This window comes from Bactrocera dorsalis, chromosome 1 (genome assembly GCF_023373825.1).
Source record: "Bactrocera dorsalis isolate Fly_Bdor chromosome 1, ASM2337382v1, whole genome shotgun sequence".
Taxonomy (NCBI): Eukaryota; Metazoa; Arthropoda; class Insecta; order Diptera; family Tephritidae; genus Bactrocera; species Bactrocera dorsalis.
This window is the reverse complement of record NC_064303.1, coordinates 105,155,233-105,176,088: the sequence shown is the minus strand read 5'-3', so window position 1 is coordinate 105,176,088 and position 20,856 is coordinate 105,155,233. Positions and strand designations below refer to the sequence as shown.

Here is a 20,856-nt window from a genome sequence, read left to right as displayed (position 1 = left end):
GATCGTTGCCTTTGTCGCTTGACTTATCTGTAAAAACTGTCATTAGAGACCTTGGCCTTCTCATATCCTGAATTTCGTCTCAGAAATCTACGTCGTTTCACAAAGCCCAACAGTTGTATTTTGAATAATTCAATTTCTGAGAACATTTACACCTATTTGGCTGATTTTCCTTTAGAAAATCCAGCCAGGCCCTTCTCCATCTGGTCTTTCCAACGGAGTGAAGTTCTTCCTCTGCTACCCCCAGCGAGTACTGCTTGGAATACTCCCAGAGCTGGAGTATTTTCATCCATTCAAACGACATGACCTAGCCATCGTAGTCGCTGTCTCTTAATTCGCTGAACCAAGTCAATGTCATCGTATCTCTCGTACAGCTCATCGTTCCATCGATTGCGGTATTCGCCACTACCAATGCGCAAAGGACCATAAATCTTTCGCAGACCCTTTCTCTCCAAAACTGGTAACGTCAACTCATCAGATGTTGTCTTCGGTCATGTCTCTGCACTATATAGAACGACCGGGATAATGAGTGACTTGTAGTGTTTGGTCTTTGTTCGCCAAGAGAGAACATTACTTATCAATTGCCTACTCAGTCCGAAGTAACAGCTATTTCCAGAGTTATTCTGCGTTGGATTCTTTCAAGATATACGAAATTACCTACGACTTCAAAGTTTTGACTGTCAACAGTGATGTGGGAGCCAAGTCGGGAGTGCGACGACTGTTTGTTTGATGACTGGAGATATTTCGTCTTGCCCTCTTCACAACCAGACCTATTTGCTTCGCTTCCTTAAAGAGAAATCAGAACTAACGGCGCGGTTGTGCAGGCTAATGATATCAATGTCATCGGCGTACGCCAGAAGCTGTACACTCTTATAGAAAGCTATTAGCTATCACAAATAAATTCAAACTTCTAAGGCACGGTGCAAAATTACCTATGAAAACTTTTTGCAATACCAACCCGTCACTTATGCAATTAAAAGGAACTCATAATTTCGAATTTTACATCACAGCGCTCATTATTTTGATACTCATCCATATGGGGTCAATAAAACGCAGCAGGACATAAATTATTAAATTGGCCACATATGCCGAGGAAAAGCAAAGGAAACCTCAATTACTTGTAATTTGCACCAATATAACGGTAACGAGAAGTAGACAGACACACACGCACCCAAAGGACCGCAAATCACGTCCATCTGTTAAACACACACACACCGCAGCCAACGAAGCTGCAAAGTTTCAACAAAAAGTGTCAAACTTTTTGCGTCCATACAAGCTCGCTGACAAACAACGAAGTCTATTCGTGTTCAATGCGGCATAAAAAGCTTTAGACACCCTCGTCAATTATTGCGATACACTTTGATGACTACAAGCGCCGAACTAAGCGCGCTTTGATGGGTGGTTGTGCGCAAACATCACGCAAACGGAATTGAACCTTGCGACCCTTCACTCCACCTGCTCAACACTTATTTTGAAGCTGTTACAAATTTTTGTGTATACTCGTATCGTGTTGTGCCCGGCGGCCAGTAGTCGGCGCATTCAATTGCTAGCTGCAAGACCTATGATGGCGCTGGTGGACTTTGCTGCCAGTGTTGTTCAGTTTTGGCTACGCTTGCTTGCGTCTCACTTCTTGGCGCTTTGGTATACGCAGCGTACCGTTCCCTTATTCCTTCGTTGAAGGTTAGCCGGGATGGTGCAGTGGTTGTTGTTTTTGTTGCTAATGCTGTCTCGTTGCCAAGTTGGCGTTGCTTGTTTTGTTGTTTGTTGTAGCTTGATATCAATTAACTTGTGTCAATATTTAAACGAGCTACTTGAACTCGTTGCACATTAAACGTTCCGTTATTTTGTTAGTTGTTGTTGGTGCTAGTCGACGTCGTAGCGCTCCTTTTGCAGCTATCGAAGTGCGGTGTAGTTGCTTTGGAGGTTAGCTTGCGGCGATGCTTTGACATGACAGTTAAATGAATTTTGTTTATCTAATAGCGCACGAAGGCAAATAATCCGATTTGGTTGGTTCTGCTCCAGGTACAAGCAGAAAGCCAAGAAAATGAAGTACGTATTTTTTTTATTTTTTTATAAATATAAATCATTGGCAAAAGCTTGTGAACTGAAGAGCGAGACTCAGTAAGAGTGGCGGATCCGTAATAGTCTTTAAAGCAGAGAAGTAAAGTAAACTTGCCTTTCTTCTGTTCTCTAAGAAAATTAGTAAAAACTGCGGGCCAGATACCGGAATACTTTGCCACTGACAATATTATTTACCGATTCTAGCAATATTTTAATATTGTTCTATCGGCCTAAATTCTTTTTTATTGTCGTAGACACAGCTTACTTCACAGCCGAGTTAACAAAGCCTTCTCCACCTAGTTTTTCCAACGGTGTGGAGGTCTTTCTCTTCCTTTGCTTCCCCCGGCGTGTACTGCGTCGAATACTCTCAGAGTCTGGGTGTTTTCAACCATTCGGACGACATAACCTAACCAGCGCAGACGCTGTCTCTTAATTTGCTTGACATAGTTCAGCCGTACATCCTGTACAGCTCATCGTTCCATTGACTGCGGTAGTCGTTGCCAATGCGAAAAAGACCATAAATCTTCCGCAGAACCTTCCTTTCGAAAACTCGCCTTGCTGAAATCGAGCTATTCTGGCGCGGTTAGGACATAAAGGCATCCGATGTTAGAGAAAGTTTTAAAGAGCATGGAATAACGTGAGTGTTATGTGATTGCCATTATGAAGAAGGCTTTATGGTACCGTCATACCAAAATCCGCATCAAATGGTCAATTTCTGGGGATATAATTGGATGATACTGAACCACAAGATGATTTGACTCACCTCATTACCGACAATTGTGTATGTTGACGAAACCACTAAGCCAGAAATGGGCGAAAATGATATTTTTGATGAACATGAATTTGTGAATTTTTTGGAAAACGTAAATTTGCGTAATAATCTTGGACAATATCCAAAGGTTGCATCAAAATGAAACATGACATATTGAAAAGGCAAACTTTACTTAACACACGGACAAAAATTCGTAAGAAAACAGACCTTCACGTGTTCTCAAAATCACATCATCCCTTTTTGTAGCCACTGTATATCCTAAAATTGTGCTATTCTGACGATTAGATAAAAAATATATGTTTGGAATGTCGTCCCCAAGTTCAGTGATAGGACTGGACTTACTCTAGTCTCAAGAGCAACACGAGCTCTTCGTTTGCTCCTGCTGTTTACTTGATTCTCAAAATATTATTGGTGGACTCTCAGAACAACATTTAATGGTAAAATATCTTCTGAAGAATCAAAAACATCCAAAAGGAATGTCCATAGTTTAGTGTTCTAACGAGTGGGAAGCTATCTCCCCTGCTAGTCTACATCGTACTGTCTAGATCGTACTGACATTGTAGTGTGATTTATAACGAATTTATCTATTATTTTTATCAATTACCAAAGTGTATGATTTTTTCAACTCCTGCAATCAATCGTTCAATTTTTAAGTGCGGTTGCCATAAATCTCCAAGGGTATTAGTTTAGGTATAGTATATGCAATTTAAAATAAGGGCTAATTCGATCGATGTTTTATACAATTCAGCCACTTTTTAAAATATAATTTCAGAATAAAAATTGGCAAAAAAACTTTCGAACGAACTCCAAAAATCTGATGAAACTTCTGAGATTTTTCTACCAGTGTTTGGAGCTCTTCTACAGACCAAATTGTGGATAAAACTTGGACCTACCATTTCGATTCTGGTGCTATGGACAGTCGTATGAGAGGCCTAGACGCACTGAACCGAATCCAAATGATGGGTATATCAATTTTGCGATGAACATGAAATAATTTTCTTCTTTACTTGCTTATTTTTCAGTAACTCCGTGTTTTCAAAAAAACCATTGAAAAGCCCAGGCATAATCTGGCAAATGTCAACAGTGACTACCGCGGAAAGTCTGAAAGAAGTTATGCTTCCTGGAGTCAATGTTATGATACAGTACACAAATCAATAAAACGTTAAACCTAAACCTGGTTCTAGCCCCTAGCGACTTTATCCTGTGCTCAACCCTCAAAAGCTGCTCGCTGGGTAACTATTGCTGACACTTAGACCTACAATGACACAAAAGAGCAATAGTACTACACAAAAGGCAACGTAAAGCTGGAAAAACAAAATTGCGAACTTTGGAACCATCTATAAGAAATTGGTTTGACCGAGAAAGAGCGCCAACAAATCAAAATACCTGTCATCTAATTTCGAAGAAGTATGTATGCGTGATGAAAGATGGAGTCATGTGTAGAAAATCACGCAAGTCGGAAAAGTATGTATCCACGATACCTACTTGTCCCTTATATCAGCAAACCACTATCCAAAAAAACCATTTATTTTATTATAAAGTAATTCGAATTTATTGTTTGTTATAACTTTTTAAATATTTTATTCTTTCAGTGGATCGTTTACATTATATTCAACTTCTTGTTTTTTTTGGTTAAAATTTTTAATTTAATTTCTTTTTTCTCATTTACATAAGTTTTGTGCTGGTATGGTTTCTTAAGTGCAAAAATATTTTAAGTTTATTATTATTTTCTCTCTTCCTCTCCGCTAGTCTTGCACACCTACATATGTATGGACATATTTTCACTTTGACAACAACAATACTATACACAAGGGAATTATATATCTTCAATAAATGCAATTTGTTCTCTTCGGGATATTTTGTGTTGGTAAAAAATATAATATTTTAAAAATATTTTTTTTTAAGAAAAAATAATATTTAATAATAATATATTGTGATTAATATTTAATAATAATATTTTTAATTATTAATCATTTTTGTATGAGTTTTAGTGCTGTTAAAAAAACTAAATGTTTAAAGAATTAAATTAATTGTAAAAGAATGTGATTTTATATATCTAAGTTATGCAATCATGCTTTTTAAATAAAATAAAATTGATATTATATATTTATGCTTGCATACATAGTGAAGTACATTATGCATTTATACATATTGCAACAAAAATTTTACTAAATTCTAAGCTCTAGCAAAATATTGTAAACAATTCAGGCACATAATATACCACTATTAATAAAATCAATATGTACGTCTACATACATATGTATATTAATTATTATGTATAAAATTTGGCTAATTAATGAACACAGTAAGCGTACAAACATTAGAACTATTTATGTATTTATGGATGGATTATTTAATTTTCTCACTAACAAACACCTTTTTTGAAAGAGTTTCTCTGAAAAGCTGACAAACGACGGACAGCAGCAAAAATATATATTTTACCGATATTTTATGCCATATACATTATCCTGCATTTAAATTTTTACCATTCGGTAGACCGTTGGCTCGGAAAAAAACGATTTAGTAGGTAAGTTGCTGACTACTAGACGCTTAGAAATACCACACAGTAAGTAACGGAAACATTTTTTTCAATATTTTGCAACCATCCCCTGAGCTTATACTATAATCCTGCATTTAAAATTTTTCCATTCGGTGCACCAGTGGCCGAGAAAAATTCAATTTAGTATTCAAATCGCTGGTTCGGTACCAGACCCCCAGAAATAATAAGTAATGGGGTGCCGGAAATATTTCTGTCTATATTTTGTAAGATGCCCTTGAGCTTATACTACTATCCTGCATTTAAATTTTTTCCGTCCGTCCACCAGCGGCCGAGAAATATTCGATTTAGTAGGCAAATCGCTGGTTTGGTACCAGACCCCCGGAAATACTAGGGAATGGGGCGCCGAAAATATTTCTGTCAATATTTTGTAAGATGCCCCTGAGCTTATACTACATTCTTGCATTTAAATTTTTTCGATTCGGTCCACCAGATGCCGAGGAATATTCGATTTAGTAGGCAAATCGCTGGTTCGGTATCAGGCCCCGAAAATACCAGGTAATGAGGTGCCGGAAATATTTCTGTCAATATTTTTTAAGATGCCCCTGAGCTTCTACTACAATCCTGCATTTAAATTTTTTTCGTCCGTCCACCAGTGGCCGAGAAATATTCGATTTAGTAAGCAAATCGCTGGTTCGGTACCAGGCCCCCGGAAATACTAAATAATGGGTACCGGAAATATTTCTGTCAATATTTAGTAAGACGCCCCTGAGCTTCTACTACAATCCTGCATTTAAATTTTTTCCGTCCGTCCACCAGCAGCCAAGAAAATTTCTATTTTGTAGGCAAATCGCTGGCTGGCTGGGTGTGCATCCTGCCCCTAAACTTATGCAAAATTTTGGCACCAAAATTTTTGCCATCCGGCAAACAGCGGCCGAGAAAATATCAAATTTGTGGGGCAAATCGGCTGCTGAGGTACCAGGCCAGCAGAAGCATGCAGTAGGGGTCACACATTTCTTAAAAAGCTTATAACTTCTAAACTAATGGACCGATTTCGATGAACGAGGTGTCGTTGGAAAGCTCAGAGCTTGGCGCATCTAATGGAGCTATAGATTTTAAAAAGGCGTTAATACCTTCAGCACAAAATTAGAAAGAAAAATAGAACGGCTGTTTTTTTGAGAAAAAAATGCTATTAAACGCTGTAGAGGCGCGCAATTTGCCGGATTATGCTGCTGGCTTATGCAGCTATTGACATAATTGCTCATTTATTGCAAATTTTGCTTCATATTTTGTAAATTACCAAAGATATAGCCAATTATATATGTGCTGTTTTTGCGTTTAATTTTGAGTTTTTAATGGCGTTTTTTTAAGAAAATATTTCAGAAATACAGTGTGCATATTGAAAATATTGTTATATTGTGTGAATAGCGCAGCAAGGTATGTCTGTTTGTCAGTTTTGCATAGCTGGCAGTTACTTGCGCGCAAGGCAGCAAATAATAACCAAAAAATAATAAAGAAAGAAAATAAAATCATAATTTTTTCTCAAAATAAGTATTTATATTTTATTGGTACCATATTTTGTTGTTATTTGTATTGCATTATTATTAGTTATTATTTTAGTTAATGTCTTTTCATTAGGATTACAATACAACTTATCTTTTTTGTCTGCTTAATTATAATTAATTTTTTTTTCGCCACGCAGCCTAAATTTAGTAATTAAACGAAATTGTTAGCTTTGTGTAAGTGTGTATGTATGTATGTATATATGTGTGTCGGGCTTATCATTGTTGTATAATACAAAGTATTGTGGCTCTTGTATTAAGTAAAGTAAAGTTAGTGGTTAATAATTAGTTTAATTTAGTTTAGTTTAAAGACTAAGCAAACATTTTGTGTTGCTTATTGTTGTTGTTTGCTTTATGTTATTATTTTAATTATATATGTTTATAGTAAATGGTTAAAGTGTTGGCTAAAGTCTAATGAATAATAATAGTTATAATTACAATCATTGTTTTAGGTATAAATTATATATGTATGTATATAAATATTAATAAACGCTACAATACGATTAACTATAGTCATAGGAGTTATAATTAATTATACATATGATATAATATTTATAATAAAATTATTCAATTTAATTGTAGTTGGTAGATTGTAAATGGAAACCCGTAGTGACGCTTTGCTGTTTTTTGTTGTTGTATTTCACTACAAATTTGGCAGCTGAAAAAATTTAAGATTTCTACTTGGAGTTTGGAAATTCATTGGCTTTAGTTGCTGTGGGAAGCATTACAGTTGATTGTGTGGCAATTATACAAAAACAAAAGATACAAATTTGTATATATATATTTATGTATTTGTGTAGCATATATACATATGTATATGTATATATATTTAGAAATGTTAATGAGCAGAAGCTGCTAATAGCGAATGGCGATCGCGAAGGAATTTTTGGAAAACAAATGATGGTCATGCAACAAAAAATGCTGGTACAAAAAAAATATATTGAAAAAAGTTATTGAAAAAAAAATATTAAAAAAAATATGATATAAAAAAAAATATATATATAAAAAACTTTTAATAAAGAAGAAACAATTAATACAAAAAAATTAAAAAAAAAAATTTGCTTGTAATTTTAAATATTGCATTTAAAGCGTTTTAAGCGGGTATTCTAGTCCAGAAATATATAAGTTAGGTTAGGTTATGTTGATCTGATAGGCTAATGAGCTACGCTTGAACCAGTTTTGGTTCTTTGCGATACCAGATGGAGTTTAGTTACGAGCTCCTAGAGTCACACTTTAAGATACCTGGGCTTGACGCGAATATCACTAGGCCTCACATTGACACCTCTAGTCTAAAAATAAAAAAAATTATTTTTTCATATTTTCAAAGTTTAATTATTCAGGAATAAGTCAACAACAGGATTTTTCAAAAATTAAAATTTCGGAGATACATATATGCAGGTATTTTGCTGACCCCGCATCCAAACTAGTTCGGCCATATTTGAAGCTTTAAAAGCGTTTTTTTCGAAAACTGTATTTTTTAAAAGGTAACCACGATTTCTAAGCTACTACTGGAGCGAGTTATCTGAATTTTAGAGAGTCTTCTTTATAGACTTGTCTATGTCTGAAACTATTAGTTCTTTCAAATTTCAATTTTTACTACTTTTAAAAAATTCGAAACAGTGAGTGTTTTCAAAACGATACCCACGATTCATCAGCTTCTACTAGATCGATTTAGCTGAAATTTTTAGTCAATCTTATTTATAGACTTGTCTATGTCTGAAACTAACCATATTTTCTAATTTCAATTTTTACTTTTTATTTCAAAATTCGTACGGTCAAAAAACAGTGTTACAAAAATTGTTTTTGTTTTTCATGTAGGCGTCATTTCGCGAAAAATTGTTTTAAAACTTTACTCAAGCACCAGACATTGCCACATAATGCTATTCCGTTCCCACGACAATCGGGTCTACGTAACCGAAACGGAACCGGATTTTTAATCAGGTCAAGGACTGTAAACTCGGCAAATTTGTGCCGCTACAACAACAACAACATTATTCTTGATTAATATTTCTTTTTTTGCTTTCCGGTTGCTAGAAGTGTTGAAATCGTGAGTATGACCAAATGACATGTCAATCTTCATTAACTGCCTAACCTAATTTTTGAAAATTTTAACTTTAGAATTTATGAGTTTTGCCAGTATTCTTGCGATGTTTATAAATAACTAAAAAATAAATGGATAGTAAAAATATTAATTGCTTTTTTTTCTACGACACCTAAAAAATTAGCTGAAATTCATGTCTCTAGACTAGAATACCCACTTAAAGTATTTTTTTCATTTTTTTTATAAATCGCGTTTTTTTGACTCTAGACTGCTTGAATACCGCTACAAATATACAAAAAATATAGGTATATATTTTACAAACATTTTTCACTATTTTTTTTTTTTTAATTTTTTTCACAAGAATTTCTTGCCAGCATATTTTTAACGACTTTTCAAATTTTTCTTTACCAAAATATCCTGCTCAATATTTTTACATTGAAATTTATCGTTGCCACATTTTTTAAAATTTTCTTTTGCAAAATTTCCTTCTCAATATTTTTACATTGAAAATTTTCCTTACTAAAAATGTTGTTTAGCCTTTTTCTGAGCTTCTCTCAATTTTTTTCTTGAGCTCATTTTTTTTTGCGCTCATTTGTTTTCATAGCAATTACATATACAACTGATTACGACTTCCCACAGCTTGTGAAACAAATTTCAATTAAACACTTAAACTTAACTTAGGCATACAAGTGTAAAGGCAATTAACACAAATCGTAAATTAACCGTAAACGCGCTTAATTGTGGAGTTATATGTGTGTGTGTGGTGGGCGCTGCCTACAGCCATCAGCGATTGACCAAACTTCGTTAAGCGTACGCCTTTATGAGCGCACGACTATAAATTCTAAACATATACCGTTATTTGTGTGCACATACCATATACTACAAAGATGTATGCGTGTATTAGAGTACAAATTTAACTAAATAGCATTAAACTTAAGGTTAAACGCTTAACAAAACTTACAACTTACAAATACATATACAAACAGCGGCAAACTTAACAAACAAATTACAAACTCACTAAGCCATTGCGTACAGTTATATGTCTAACGCACAACAAACAAACTTTTATGTACGTGTATGCGTGTCTGTGGGTGTGTGTGCAATTAAATAAGGCAGAATATAACAGTTAGTCGTTTTTTAATTTCACAAAAAAAAATTATAAAAAAAATTAAATAAGTTTAAACACAACTTTTGTTTTGCTGTTTGCAAGCCAGTAAATAAGTATGTATGTGTGTATTAAGCAAATCACTTTTTTATTGCTAACGCTTTTAGTTTTTGCACAGCGCGCATGTGCGCCTTAAAGTATGCTTTTCACTTACATTTTAGGCCTATTTTGTATTATTTTTTCATATTTTTAGTTTGTTGTTTATTAAATATTAGTTGTTGGTGTCTCGTTACAATTACAGCGCTTTAGTTGAAGTGAAATTAATTAAAGTCTACAACTACACATACAACGCACTGCAATGTTTCACTTTTTCGCTTACAAATTCTAAGAACATAACCTAAAAATTTATTTAGCTTACATAACTCATTAATTTTAGTTGAATTATTATTATTAGTATGCTTATTAGTAAAGCTCCAAAATGGAGTTGACACATTCAGACACTTGCTTATCGCTTTCGTTTGCTCGCTTTCGCTTTCGCTTTCATTTCATTTCTTTTTGTGTTTAGTTTCATTTATTATTTTGGCTGCCTTATTTATTCATTTATTTATCATTTTATTCTGCTGCAATATATTTCTCGGCATTTTTGCTGCTTTCTTGATTTATGTGCTGGATGCTCCGCCAGTGCTGCTAGTGCCGCTATTACTACACTAGGAGTTATTCTCACAGTCATCGAGTTTGTGCTTCATACGGAAATTGCTTAAAAGATCGGCGCAATTGTTCACCATCATTAGGTAGTCGCCGTTGTCTAGATTCGCCTGTTCAGTGGTTGTGTAGGCGTGACTATGTTGTGAATTGTTTTTGTCGTTTCTGGAAGATAAAAGGAATATATATGATTATAGAATATAGAGACATACTTATATAATTGTATAGAAATTAAAAAATATAGAATTAGAAATAAAATTCGAAGCCGTTAAAATACAGTTAAAACAAATAATAATAATAAGAAATCAAACAAAAAAAAAAAAACAAAAAAAAACAGAATACATACATAAAACATAACATCAAAAAACATAAATAAAAGCTGTTTTTTAAACAATAAAATCAGTAATAACACATTCAAAATAATAATTAGTAAATTAAGCTGGCTTAAGTGTTTAGAGATAATGAAAGAAACGTCGGAGAACCTATAAAGTCCATACATAAATGAAAAGCGTGAAAAATTGAGTCGATTTAGCCATGTCTGACCACCATAATTTTTAGCTGCCACGCAAAGTCAGCAACAAAATCAAGCTCCTGTATCGAAAACTTTTTTATTTTAGAAGATATCTTCACCAAATTAGACAAAGATTGTTGTCTAAGTCAACCTTACCATACATATTGTACAGATCGGATCACTATAGCACATAGCTGGCATACAAACTGATCGATCCAATACAAATCTTGGTAAGAAAAACTTTTATATTTGACAACGTATCTTCACGAAATTTAGTATAGATTATTATCCAATGCAACGTTATATTCTCCAAAAACAATTGTTCACATCGGACAAATGTAACATATAGCTGCCATACATACTGGTCTATGAAAATCATGATAGATATCTTTATATACCTTGTTAAGCTATAAAAAATTAACTTGTTAATGTTATTAAAGCTGCGATGATCTCGTTAACGTTTTTTCGCTATTTTTTTCAGCGGTAATTTTTGTAAATTTGTTACATCTATAAAAATGGACAACACAACTAAGAATCTTTACTGATTCAAATATTAAGCAAAACATTCACATTTTACAACAACTCACATTGTATAACAACTACAACAACTACTAAGAATCTTAGCTTACTTACTTCCTTAAATGCTCAACCAAAGTGGAAATTTGGCAAATGAATTGAACACGGACTTTTTTAAGTGCAAACAATGAAGATTTTTTGAAGGCTTCCCTGCTTTCATTAATGACTTTCATAAGCTTGGTATTTTAACTTCCTTTTTGCAATTCTCGCAATGGCAAACTAACTAATATTTTGGTGCTGCACTTTCAGTCCAGATTAGTAATAGCGCAGGTTAATAAAAGATTTTCCAAAAACAAAACACAGTTAAAAGTTTTGTTTGGCGCCAATGCACCAGATAGACCCAAGGAAAGTGGCTTAATAGCTTTATATAGGTCTGGCATGATTCGAAGAGTCAGTACTAAATTGAAAATTATAAAAAAAATTATAAAAAATTTTAAATAAATGCAAAAATAAAGAAAATAAACTTAATAAAAAATTATTTTTTTTTTTAAATAATAATATTTTGTTTAATTTAAAATTTTAATGAAACAATTATAAAAAATTTAAATTAATGAAAAATGAAAGAAAATAATTTAAAAAAATTGTGAATTAATAATATTTTATTTAAATTAATAAAAAATTTAATAAAATAATTTAAATTAAAATAATTTAAATTCCTAAGAACTGGGGAAAAATATTAAAATTATTAGACAAAAAAAAAAAATGGAAATCTAAAATTATAATAAAAATTTAAAAAATAGAATTAAAAAAATGTATATAAAAAAATGAAAATAATAAAAGTTATATGTATATATTTAACCATAATATTTTTTTTTATTTAAAATTATAAGAAAGAAATAAAATTAAATTAAAAAAAAATACGGTATAAAATGTAAATTCATAAAAATTATAATAAAACATTAATGTTTAATTAAATTTTAATTAATGAACATTTTAAAAATAAATAAAAAAATGAAGTACCAAAAAATAAGAAATAAATTGAAAATTGCTCGAACAAAATTAAATTTAATAATAAAAATTTATTGAAAAAAATTTAAACTATAATAAAAAATTCAAAAATTAAAAATTAATTTAAAATATATTTAACACTTTTGTTAATTTAAAATTATGGTAAAAAATTAAAATTATAATAAAAATTTAAAATTAATGAAAAAAGATTAAAGAAAAAATATATGAAAAAATTTTAAATAAAAGAGTTAATTGCATTTAATGATAATATTTATACAAAATAAAAAAGTAAAAACATTAAGTACCAAAAGTAAGGGAAAAATATTGAAAATTACTCAAAAAAAAATAAAATTTAATAAAAACATTTATTAAAAAAAATTTAAATTATAATAAAAAAATTAGAAAATTTAAAATTAATGAAAAATTAATTTATATTTAATGTTAGTGTAAATTTTTTAATTTAAATTTATCAAAAAAATAAAATTAATATAAATTGCAAAAAAAATAAAAAAGTAATAAAATAAAGTACCAAAAATTAAGGAAAAATATGAAAAATTACTCAAAAAAATTTAAATTTAATAAAAAAAAATTAAAATTATGTTAAAAAATTTAAAATTATCATAAAAATTAAAATTAATAAAAATTGTAAAAAAATTAACGTAAGAATTTTAATAAATAATGAAGAGCAAATAAAAATTAAAGCACTAAAAATTTACAGAATAAATATTAAAAATTTAAATAACCTAGGAAGATAATTTTGTAATAAATATGCAAACACATTCAAATGTCAAAAATGTTTACAAAAAAAAAGAATATACTATTGGCAAATATACCTAAAACAAAAACCCACAAACAACTCAAAAACACTGGCTCTACTCACTTGTTTTGTGTAATGTTTGTCAACATGTTTTGTGTCATGATCACAGCGTTCTCCAGTTCCTTTAGCATCAGTGAGTCTTCACAATTCTTCAGATTCGCATGCAGTTGCATGACTGTTTGTGTTGTTGTATACAAATTGTTGATCACATTGTGCACTTGGGATTTCGCTAAAATGCAAAAAGAAAAAATTAATAAAATAAAAACAAAAAATAAATAAAATAATAATTGAAAATTTTCAAAAATTAAAAAAAAATAAACGAGAACTTACGATCACTGGCATCCAGTGCGCCAAATTCAGGCGCCTCAAATGCGCCACGCTGCTTCATCACGTTCGGACTGTTGAGCACTTTGCTCTTGTGATCGAAGGTCAAATTGCGCGGGCGTGGTGGCACTATTGGTTTGGAATTGGACGTGCCGGCGGGTGTCTCTTCGGAGCTGGAGTCATCTTGCAGTGGCGTGGCTAAGAGGCGAAGGAGGAAATAAGTTATAAGTTTATTAAAAAAATAAGTGTTTCACGCACCATTACTGAAATTTGGCTGTAAGCCTTTTCGTCGATTGTTGTTGGCATTCGAATTCTTGTTGGCATACTGACGATTGGCGGCTGGCGTATAAAAAAATTATTATTAACAATTATTCAGACAACACTTGCATATATAATGCTGCACTTACCCGTGGGTCCATTGCTGCGATTTTGGTTGTTACCACTGCTTCGGCCACGATTGCTGTCTTCGTTTTCCGAATCGCTCTGAAAGGCAAATGAATTTTTAATTATTATTATTAGTTTGACTCCAAGTACGCCATTCACTGAGATGAAGGTGTTTAGGGCTCCACTGTGAATGGCGGTCAGTGCATGTCTCAAGTTAGTTGCGTCCGAAGTCTGGTCGGCGTATTGTCTTATGTCGTCGTCGTAGTTAAGGAAGCTTATTGTAATACTTACCGCTTGATTTAGCACACCAATGGATGAACTCGATGCACCCAAACCGACAGCAGAGCTCTTTAGCTGCAAACTATTGCGCTTATTCGCCGATCTTGTTGTTGTACTGTTGCGATAAACCACACCGGGGTTTTTCAATTGACTACCGTTTGACTTGCCCGCTGAAATGAAAGGCAGATAATCAGTAAATATTATATATATATTAAATGTTTATATATTAATGAAGTCAAATTACTCACATTTGCCAAGATTTCCCATATGCAAGTCGCTAAGCGAACAAGAGCGCCGCATAGAGGAGTCTTCGACTGGCATTGGAAGCAGACTCTTTGGATTGCCTGTGAAAAAAAAAATAAAAATTGTAAGAAAATGAGTATGAAACAAAAAAAATTTTTTTTAAATTATATTGTTAGAAAACATTAATATATTTTCATGAGATAATTGCATATAAGTAGTAATAATGGATAAAATATAATAATTATATTTATAACTAACAAAAATATAAAAACTAAAATAAAATAAAAACCAAGAAAAAAGGTAAACTTCGACTGCACCAAAGCTACAATACTGCCTTCACAGATGCATTTCTTATGGCATAAAAGGGTATACATTTTGCTTTTGATCGACCAGTTTGTATGGCAGCTATATGTTATAGTGGTCCGATCAGAGCAATTTGTTCCGAGATTGTACCTTTGCCTCGGACAATAATCCACGTCAAATTTCGTGAAGAGATCTTGTCAAATAAAGAGGTTTTCCATACGAGGACTTCAATTTTATCGATCCGTTTGTATGGCAGCTATATGCTATAGTAGTCCGATTTGAAATTTTTTTTATGGGATTGCAGTGGGACCTTAGATAATAATCTGTGCCATGTTTCATAGAGATATCTTGTCAAATAAAAAAGTTTTCCATACGAGGACTTGAATTTTATTGGTCAGTTTGTATGGCAGCTATATGCTATAGTAGTCCGATATCGGCGTTTCCGACAAATGAAAATTTTTTTGGGGAGAAAAGAACGTGTGCAAAATTTCAGAGCTATATCTCAAAAATTGAGAGACTATTTCGCGTGTATACGTATAGACGGGCAGGGAGACGGACCTGGCTAAGTCGACTCTGCTAGTCACGCTGATCATGTATATATATATAAGTTGTCGAAATCAATTTTAAATATTACTAATAACTGCTCCGGTTATCATAAAAATAATATAGGACTAAGTTCGGACACATACGAATACTTCGATCGGACATATCCGAACACTTTATCGCGGTTATAACGTTTTTTGGACAGTCTTTAATATTACTAACGACGGTGAACAAAAATATTTTTTAAGAATTGTATTGTGAGAATATAAATTAAAAAAAAATATCAAAAATTATTTTTAACAAAATATTTTTTTTTTTTTATAAAAAATTTGTTAATAAAAAATTAAATAATAATGTAAATTAAATAAAATCAATCTAATTTAAATAAAATATGACTTAGTTTACAATAAAATATTTTTGTTAAACTTACAAGGTAAAATAAAATAAGCTTTAACAGTGGTTTAATGAAAATGGTTGTGGTCATGGCTGAAGGATGGTTAAAATATATGGTTAAATATAACTTGATTTTTTTTTTTCAAATGAGAATATGTATTTTAAATAAAGGCATGATCTAACTTGTATTTATGGAAAAGCGAAAAAGTGTATGAGAGCATGGATAAAGTGTTCAAAAGAAAAACAACAAATATTGCCACGAATCAAACGAAGTGAACCGTATAAAAATCTGAACCAAAATAACAACAGTGCGCCAATGAAGAAAACACATACACAAAAAAATATAAGAAAGAAAACCACAAAAAGTATTGTGTGCCAAATTATTAATCAAGTGAACACGCTATGCGAACGCACGCAGCAAACCTCGATCCTTTTCATCGAAATCAATGCGCATCTTCTCGCTCTCGTGTTCGACTACATCGTCGGCCGCCTCCACATCCGAGTCGGCCTTCACCTCCTTCGCCAGCTCAACTTCATCCTCATCTGTCGATGAGGAGTGCGCAGCCGGCGGCGACTTGCCGAACAGATCGGTGCGCTCCAGCACATCGGGCAAACTAATATTGCGCTTGATGTGACGCGCATAGGCGCACAAATCCGCATCATTACTGTCGGCACATATGCGCCGTTGCTCATTCTCGATATCCTTCTCGATACCCTTGGCGAGCATATCGAAGTTCATCGTTAAGCTCTTCACATAACCCTTCTGCTTGGAGTTGCATTCGAAGGGACGCATGCGTGACTCGGTGGCAATGCGTATTTGCTCCAGCTTGCGTTCTTCCATTTCGATTAATTTTTGTATGATATCGATTTTCTTGGCAATATTTTTACACTGATTACTGGTGGTCGTGTCGGCCGCAGTTGTCTTCTCCACATTGGCCATATTCTTTTTATGCTTGGCATCACGCTCACGCTCCTGCTGTATCTCGTCGACGACCGCTTGCAGTTCGGGTTTGGTGTACAATTTCAGACTGTCCATATTCATATTTTCATGTTCATTGCCATTTTCGGCTATATACATTTCGAAGGAGCGCTCACCACCATAATCGCTGGGCAGACTGCCTACAATGGGCGGTGGCGACTCGACGTTGCGATTGATATCGTTTAGCGGACAGGTGGCGGTTTCGCGCTCCATTGTCGCGCAGGCAGAATAGGCGGACGCGGTGCTGCCGCTGCTGCATGAGGACGAACGCTTCTCGCTGGGCGTGTACTTGATTTGTGAGACTGTATTGAAGCGCACCGCTACTTTGGGGCGACCGCGCGTACGCATGCTTGTGGCGCGTCGTGACGCCGGCGCATTCTTGACGTTCGTATCGAATTTCGAAACTTTTTTCAAACAACTGTGTGTGGTAAGCGCGCCACTGCTCACAGATGGGCGCATGCCGCTCGCTTTTTTGGTTTGCAACTCGGCTTGTTTTTCGCGCTCGAATTTTTGTAGGTTGCGCTCGAATTTACGCACGACGCTGGCGGTGCGCGACTGGCAGCGCACATCGGTGGTGTCCACATCGAAGGCGCAATACTTGGGCGCTGTACCTCTGGGCGCGCTCCCGGCATGCGCCGTCTCCACTGTTGACGTGAGTGTTGAGACGAGATTTTGAGGCTTTGCTGGCACAGGTGGTTTCGGTTTCACCGTCTTCTTAGTGAAGAGCTTGTCATCATATGTGTTGCGCTCCATTTGTAGCGGATTAGTGGTGCGTTGTAGACGCTGTTGCGCAAAGTCCTGACTCAGACTCTTGTTGACACCCGAATTGTATTGCTTGTTCTTGGAGCTGAGCGTCGGTATGTCTTCCGCTTTGATGCCGACAGCTGTGCGGCTCGGCGAATCAGCGATGCGTGGATATGTTTTCGAGTTGGGCAGTTTCTTTTGCATAATTGGCGTTTTGGTGCGCACACTTTCGGTTTTGAAATTCTCCAAATTATAGCTGGACACGTCAAAGCTCTCGTAAGGCAACGGCGAATGCTGCATGTTACGCTGTTGCATGTAGTAATCAAAGCTGCCATAAGCATTTGGACTAGATCCATACGACTTGGTCACCAGCTGTGTGGTGTTGGCTGCCGCAGCGCTTACCGGTCCATGCAAAATGAAGTTGCGTATGCCAGCATGACGTTGCACTTGCGTTTCCATAGGCGCACTTTTGCAATCGCTTTCATCCGAGAGTATGCTCTCCATGCTGTTGCAGTAGCTGCCTTCATCCAGAAACTCATCGGAGAGTAGGGACTCCTGACTCTTGCGCTCGCCAAATTGCGAGGTGAGAAAGAAACTGGCGCTTGAGTGCCGCTGTGTTTCGAGAAAACGCGCCTCCTCGATGCGACGCGTCTCTGCCTGCTGTTCAGGCGCCAATATATCCGACAGCGAAACATTACGATGGCACTGATAGAATTCCTGATAGATGTAGTACTCGGACACTGCACGCTTTGGCGGTGTTAGCGCGCCTGGCGAGTGCATTTGATAGGGTAGCGTATGTGTCAGGTGCGGCCCAGTTGCGGGTGCTACTAAAGGCGGCTGTCTGCCTGTCGCATACACAGGTGGCGAAAGACAGGACGGTACCGATTGTGAAGTCACGAGTTGTGAATAGCGTCCGCCCAATTTGGCGTCATATAAATCGACACCGATATCATCCAAATCACCATACTTCTTCTGTATCTCTTCAATCATCTTCTCGGTGTCGGCCTGTATCATGTCGAGTATGGTGCGCGCATCTTCCGCGTATACCGAGTGGCGCTTCGGTTCGGTTATTATAATGCTGCTCTTATTATCCGCCGACCATTCGACCTCCTCGTGCACCGGCGACACCGGACACGACTTGTAGTGCTTCAATATGCTTGGTGTGCGACGCGCATTGCCCGCCGGATTGCGTTTGACGCGTGTATGCTGACCTTGCGCGGGCAGCGTCGAGCTATTGAAAGCGCCCGCTGACTGTTTGCCGCTATGTTGCGTTTGCGTGCGCGGTGTGGTGTTGCGCGCATTGGGCGCCATGAAGGGTACGCCCGGCGGTGGATGTATTTGGTGTACACCAACGTGATGCGGATATGGTGGATAGTGTTGTTGCACTTGACGCATAGCTTGACAGCTTTGTTGAAGCACCGAACGCGATGCAGCGCAATTGAAGAAATGTTGTGGTGTCTGTTGTTGGTCTTGACTAAACGATTGTTGGAGTGGTGAACGTGGATAATTCGGATATTGTGGCGAAGTTTGGAATTGTCGTGGCGCAGACATTTGTTGCGTTTGTGGCGGCATCTGTTGCTGTTGTTGTGGTGTTGTTAATGTTTGTTGTTGTTGTTGTAATAGGGAATTATAATAGCTAGCGTACTGTGGGGGTTCATTAAGAGGAGCTACTGATTAGTAAAGCATATATTAGTAGTTAAAGTAAAGGCAGAAAGTTTAGCAGTAGTTTGGGTCCAAATATATCAATTTACAAAGCCGCATGTACGAGGGAAGAGAAAATACGGAGCACAGTAAGAAATATACATACATATATGATGATTATGAGAATATATAGCGGTTAATATTGGTTGTTACTAAGTTTTTCAGTTATGGAACTCTATAAACTACCAAGTAAGGATACGATCGGGTAGATAATTCTACATAGAGGCTGTTATAAATGTGATTTGACGTTTTGACTTCTTTCTTCATTTAGAAAAGTTATTTGGAATCGACTAATTTTAATTAATTGAATTTATTGATTATACCTTTTAATACATATTGATATTAATTGAATAAAATCACTTTAATTTTAATACAATTAAATAAAAATTTAAATTTTGACCAACTCAGAATTTTCGATTCAAAATGATTAATTAAAATTTTCTAATTGAAATAATGAATCTAAATTAAAAAAAAAGTTATGAATTTAAATTAAAAAATTAATTAAATTGATTTTAATCTTAATTAATTAATTAATTAAATTTAATAAAATTAATTGAATTGATTTTGATTAAATGAAATTAATTTACTTATTTAGTGAAATAAAATTAATTGAGCTTCGTTAATTAACTTTAACTAATTAAAAATTCAAATTATTAGTGTAAATTAATTAATTAATTCAGATTCATTTAATCAAAATCAATTCAAATTAATTAATTAGTGAAATTAATTTAATTAGTTTATAATTTAACTAAAATTAATTTAATTAAGAATCGTTATTTAACTTTAATTTTGCCACTTCAGTGAATTCGTTAATTGCTTAAATTTAATTAACGTTAATATAATTAAATTAATTTTAATTTAATCACTTCCGTGGATTCGATTCAAATATTCGTAATTCTGATTTTAAGTAAATGTTGCTTTTAATTAAGTAAAATCACTTTAATTTAAATATAATTAAAGAAAAGTGCGATTGCTGATTGGCTCAGAATTGTCATTTCAAAATAATAAATTGAAATTAATTGAATTGAACTAAATGCACGTAAATAAATTTATTAAATCCGAGATTTCGATAACACTGATTTAAATTAATTAACAAAAATTTGTTGCCTTAATTATTTAATTAAATTAATTAATAAATAATAAATAAATAAATTATTAATAAACTCATTCAATTAATTAAATTTAATTCAATTTTTGATTGACTCGCAAATGTCATTTCGAATAATAATTTAAAATTAATTTTATTTAATTGATTAATTAATTAGTTTAATAAATAAATTACTTCAATAAATAAATAAATTAATTAATTCGATTTAATTTAGCTTAATTTAATTTTTTTCATTAATAAATTCAATTTATATTAATTTTCTTAAT

General features: G+C 33.9%; 1 protein-coding gene across 12 annotated transcripts in view; it reads right to left on the bottom strand.

Annotated features, from left to right (window-relative positions):
• Positions 1–6,173: 6,173 nt before the first annotated feature.
• Positions 6,174–20,856, bottom strand: part of LOC105224414 (mitogen-activated protein kinase-binding protein 1) — a 221,307-nt gene continuing 206,624 nt past the window's right edge. For 7 of the 12 annotated variants that reach the window (XM_049446332.1, XM_049446334.1, XM_049446328.1 and 4 more), the window contains 8 exons: positions 16,473–19,448; positions 14,825–14,920; positions 14,589–14,746; positions 14,321–14,396; positions 14,172–14,252; positions 13,920–14,111; positions 13,653–13,818; positions 6,174–10,902 (listed from right to left, as the gene is read on the bottom strand). In XM_049446332.1, coding sequence (XP_049302289.1) covers positions 10,743–10,902; positions 13,653–13,818; positions 13,920–14,111; positions 14,172–14,252; positions 14,321–14,396; positions 14,589–14,746; positions 14,825–14,920; positions 16,473–19,448 — 3,905 coding nt within the window. In that variant the 3' untranslated portion in view covers positions 6,174–10,742. Of the gene's footprint in view, positions 10,903–11,881; positions 12,222–13,652; positions 13,819–13,919; positions 14,112–14,171; positions 14,253–14,320; positions 14,397–14,588; positions 14,747–14,824; positions 14,921–16,472; positions 19,449–20,856 lie in introns of all 12 variants that reach the window. The other 5 variants (XM_049446336.1, XM_019989584.3, XM_019989585.3 and 2 more) reach the window with 2 other exon arrangements.